Source organism: Musa acuminata, chromosome BXJ2-8, assembly GCF_036884655.1.
Source record: "Musa acuminata AAA Group cultivar baxijiao chromosome BXJ2-8, Cavendish_Baxijiao_AAA, whole genome shotgun sequence".
NCBI lineage: Eukaryota > Viridiplantae > Streptophyta > Magnoliopsida > Zingiberales > Musaceae > Musa > Musa acuminata.
In genome coordinates this window covers 43583192-43588112 of record NC_088345.1, presented here as the reverse complement: position 1 = coordinate 43588112, position 4921 = coordinate 43583192, and the positions used below count along the sequence as shown (strand labels likewise).

The window sequence follows — 4921 nt, the reverse complement described above, 5'->3', positions numbered from 1 at the left end:
CAGTATGAATACAGCATTGATGTGCCCTGTTAAATAAGGAGGTTCATCAAGGCAAAACCTTTCATTCCAGCAAATTAATAAATATCAATGATGTGCCCCGTACATTGTAAATATTTTCCTTAAGCTGACCAAAGCTGAGCATCTGTATATATTAACAACCTCACATGCAGAATCCCATCAAGTCAATATTTAATGGATTTATTTTTTACTTACACTAACAATCTTACATGCGGAATCCCATCAAGTCAATGTTTAATGGATTTATCTTTGATTAAGTGTGGGAACATGTTTTCTGAGCCATAAATATCCTTCATCATCATCATCATCATCTTCTTCTTCTTCTTCTTCTGACTTCCACCTATATCCATAACCCGAAGTACGTATATATCACGACCACGAGTTTCACGTTTACGTATGTACATGTTTAACGTTTTATTTGAGGAACATGGTTATGGGCCCACCCATGCAAGACTTAATGGGCACGTACCTCCCGGGGGCATAGGTGAAGAAGTAGCTATAAATACCCCCCATCCCCTTCCCAGAGGAAGGGCGTGCATCATCTTCTTCCTCTTCTTCTTGTGCACACACACATCCATATCTGCAAATGGTTCTTTCTCTTTATCCATTTCCTGCTTTGCAAGTTGTGTCGTAAGGTTTCGATGCATGGCATATAACGTGATGGTGTCGTGCATGCGTGCAGGCGGGAGAGATCAAGGTGGGGGCGTGGGGTGGCAACGGAGGGTCTGCATGGGACATGGGGGCTGCCTACCGCATCACCAACATCAAGATTCGCGCCGGAGACAACATCGACGCCATCGTGATCACCTTCACCCGTTATGGCCTGACCGAGACCAAGCACTTCGGTGGCTCCGGGGGCACACTCTACGAGGTTCGTCCTCCTCGTCATCTTCCTCCTAATTAACACCATCGATTGGTTGTACCTCGATGACAGAAAGTCTCGTTGTTCAGATTCCTCTGCAAGAGGACGAGTATCTTGTGGGCGTCGAGGGGTCTGTGGATACGCTGGGGAGAATCACTCTGGTGAGGAACCTGACGCTGAGGACCAACAAAAAAAGCTATGGACCTTTCGGCACCAGTGGCGGAAAGCCTTTCTCCGTTCCTGTAGCCTCGGGTAAGATCATTGGCTTCTTTGGACGTGCGGGCACCATGATTGATGCCATAGGAGTTTACCTCGCACCTAACTAGACCTCCTCGAGTGCTGCTGCTGCTGCTGCTGCAGCTAATCTACGTTGGGGTGCTTCAATAAATGATCGAGGCTTGCTGTTAGCTACTTGGACGTCGTGAATTGTTACCGTCGTCGTCGTCGTTAGGGTGGCTGTGATCATGAATAAAACAAATAAAGATGCAGTTTGATACGTTTCGACTGATCATATGCTTATATTAGCTTTCCATTTCATGTGTTCTCTTATGATAGTTAATTCCCATCAAAAATCCTCCCGGCCAAAGTAAATGAAGGATCGATCATGTGCAATTGTTTGCATGGTTGTCGTCCTTTGACAAATTTGATTTCCCCAATGCCTCTCACGCTTCTACTAAATTATCTCACAAAGATGATAGACATCACTAAATCGTAGATAAGAATGATTAAAAATATATATAAAAGAGACACTTAAAACCAAAAATTTTATCAAACATTTAAAATCTTTGATACTCCGAAATCTCTCAGCCTTTATTCATCTCACCTCCCTTCTTCTTTTCAATGTCATATATTCATAAAGTTTGAACTCAATATTAACATTGACTTCAATTAAAATAAGATTTTTTTATCTTAGCAAAAACTTTTAAATTATCTCCTATCTAATCGTAATGTTTAATTTAATAATTCAACATTCTCTTACTAAACTAGATTTCCAAAAAAAAATATATATATTATGAAGAGTCTTTAGCATTGATGCAATATCCTATATTTAATAGATATATGATTGCAACTATTTAATTTCTTATGTTTAAAAATTGTAAAACATAAATAGAATCCTTTTTTTTAAATGAAATTATTTAACAGTCATTATTATTTTGTTATTTTGATGATAGGGGAGGCAGTCTCTCCAAGGCAATATAACCTCATAGTCATTTTTCATCGGAACACTTCCCTCGCTCTTCGGAGCATTACAAAGGTTTTATTATAAAAGATAAGATTCATTTTGTAAATTATTTGACAAAGTGTTTGTACTTATGAAATTCTAAAAGAATTGTAACATAAACGTAATTATGACATTCGGAAAAGACCATTATAGAAAAGAAACCATACGGCTTCATTTAACCTCAGGCATCTTTCTTTAGTCATTTTACGAAGTGATCTTCTACGAAAGAAAACTATGTCTACGAGGAGTCTTGAAGTCCAAGAATGACACTGAAATAACATCGTAACGAGAAGGATCAGTTAGGAAAAAATTATGATTTTTATAGACCTTCGAATTTTGTTGGACAATAAAAAATATGAATCTTAATTTCTTTTAATTATATGAGAGAAAAGAATGGAAGCGAAACAAAAATCAAAATCTAAAGAGGGTATGCATCCCACTTTGTGGGGGGGGAAAACCAAAGAAAGACACCAACCAAGAGAAAAAAAAGTGTATAAAGAAAAAAAAAAAAGAAACAGATGGGTTGTTGTTGGAGTGTTACAAGGAGAAATAAAAATTAGTAAGAGAAAAAAATGGAAGCGAAAGAAAATCAAAATCTAAAAAAAGAGTATGCAACCAACTATGTGAGGGAAAAACCAAAGGAAGACACCAACTAGGAGAAAAAAATGCAAAAAGAGAGAAAAAGTTGGTAAGTTACACGGAGAAAAAAAAAAGGGAGAGAAAATAATGAAAGTGAAAAAAAGCCAAAATATAAAGAGAATATGCAACGCACTGTGTGGGGGGAAAACTATAAGAAGACACCAATGGAGAAAAAAAGTGCAAAAAAAAAAGGTGGGTTGTTGCTGGTGCGTTATAAGGAGAAATAAAAAACAGTGAGAGAAAAGAATGGAAACAAAAACAAATCAAAATATAAAAAGGATAGGTAGGGGGAAAGCCAATTGGTGTCGAGAAAAAAAAGTAAAAAAAAAAAAGAAGAAAAGGATGGGTTGTTGTTGGTGTGTTGTAAGGAGAAATAAAAAACGGTGATAGAAAAGAATAGAAGCAAAAAAAATAAAAATCTAAAAAGGAAGTTATGCTTTTGTTACTTTCTTACCCTGCCCTGTCCAAGGTGAATGCAATATGCATAAAAGGGATTTCTTATAGTACATCAAATTTTTTAGATTTTTTTTTTATCCTGAGAGGATACATGGAGCATAAAGGGGACACTTTTAGATATGTTCAGCACTTTCAGATGTATTTTGTCTTATATGAATACATTATGTATAAAATAGTACACCTTAGGGTATGTCAAGTACTTTTAATGTTTCTTTGTCCTACCATGATACATTGCTATGTTGGGTGTGGATGTCTTTTTTTCTTGGATAAATGCATTGTATACAAATGAGATATTATGGGATGTGTTCGATGTTTTATTTTATTTTTATCATGGATGAACTTATTCCACATGATTGACACACTTTAAGATGCAGTAGATGCTTCAGATGCTTTTTTTTCTTAGGTTGAACAAATGCAAATGAGATGCTCGGGATGCATGGGGGCACTTAGAATGTTTTTGTATTAGGAAGATGCATCATACACAAATAAGATATCTTGTGTGGAAAGATTTTTTATTTTAACAAAGAAAAGAGATGTCAAAATTGAGTAGGTTAGTGGGCCCAACCTAGTGAGGCTGAGAGAAAGATTGATTGAGAGAGCAAACGCAATATGATAAGATCGGGAGGAAAATATGCGATTGGATTCTCAATCAGGGAAGATTAAGTTTGAGAAGCTAGGTGCCTTCAGTTAATCTTTAGAGGTAAGAAATACTTTATAAGACTATCAATATGATTATGAAGTCACTATTGCTTTGGTGGTTAAAACTCTTTTTGTATTTAGGAGGTGATTAAGTCTAAGGTTTAATTAGTCCAAAATATATTCTTTTTATCTTTGACAACTTAAGAGTTGTTATAGCTCCTTGCAAAACAAAATTTAGATTTAACTGGACTCCAAAGTATAATGTTATTAATGCAAAATTATGATTGATTTAAGGAAAGTTTTGAGTGAGATCTAGCCTTAGCCACATATATTGATCGATTTAAGGGAAGTTTAGAGTGATATCTAGCCTTAGCCACATACATTTGCCTCTATTTAGATGACTTGACTCCATGAGATGATCGAGGCTAAGTCAAGAAGGTTGCTTGTTTCAAAACCTATGCGAGGAACAAGATCAATCATGGGCGACCAACACAAGGACAGGAAAGAGAGATAAAAGAGGCAATACAATGATAGGATCAAGTTGGCGCTAGGTAGGTGAATTAGTTCTTATAATAAAAATTTTGTTGATTCGGAAAACTTCAATAAAAAGCAAAAGGAGGGCGCACACCAAATTCATAGTGGTTCGATCATCGTGATCTACATCCACTCCCAATTCCTCCTCCATTGAGGCTACCGGCGTCCACTAACAATCTTCCTTCAATGGGTGAAGACCAACTATCCTCTTATAACTTGTTTAAGAGATAAACTTTTATAAGTCTCATACCTCTCTTAGAATGATCATAAAGCTAAAGGAAGAAGAGGATACTTAGCATTTTTTTCAACACTTTTACAACCTAAAATCTTAAGAATTTAGTTCACACTTCATGCTCTTTCATGTAGCAAAAGAGTGGGGTATTTATAGACCCCAATAGATTTAGTTCACACTTTTGTGCTCTTTTATGTAGAAAAAAATGTCTCATCCCTAGTTTTTGAGATACTGACGTTACCATCGCTTGCAGACTAACACTGGGCAGTACCACTGCTAGTCTAGTGATACTATTGCCTGATAAGGCCTTGAAGACTGA

General features: G+C 36.4%; 1 protein-coding gene across 1 annotated transcript; it reads left to right on the top strand.

Moving 5' to 3' along the window:
- The first annotated feature begins 552 nt into the window (after nucleotides 1-552).
- Nucleotides 553-1374, top strand: LOC135618337 (protein GOS9-like). The gene is made up of 3 exons (XM_065119219.1): nucleotides 553-607; nucleotides 701-889; nucleotides 970-1374. Exons 1-3 carry the CDS (start codon nucleotides 605-607, stop codon nucleotides 1204-1206), a joined length of 429 nt encoding a protein of 142 aa, XP_064975291.1. The 5' UTR covers nucleotides 553-604; the 3' UTR covers nucleotides 1207-1374.
- Nucleotides 1375-4921: the final 3547 nt, after the last annotated feature.

Bases quoted from the DNA above. Each gene is read 5' to 3' on its own strand.
- LOC135618337 (XM_065119219.1), top strand. The intron at 890-969 runs GTTCGTCCTCCT...CTCGTTGTTCAG, and splicing joins CCGGGGGCACACTCTACGAG to ATTCCTCTGCAAGAGGACGA.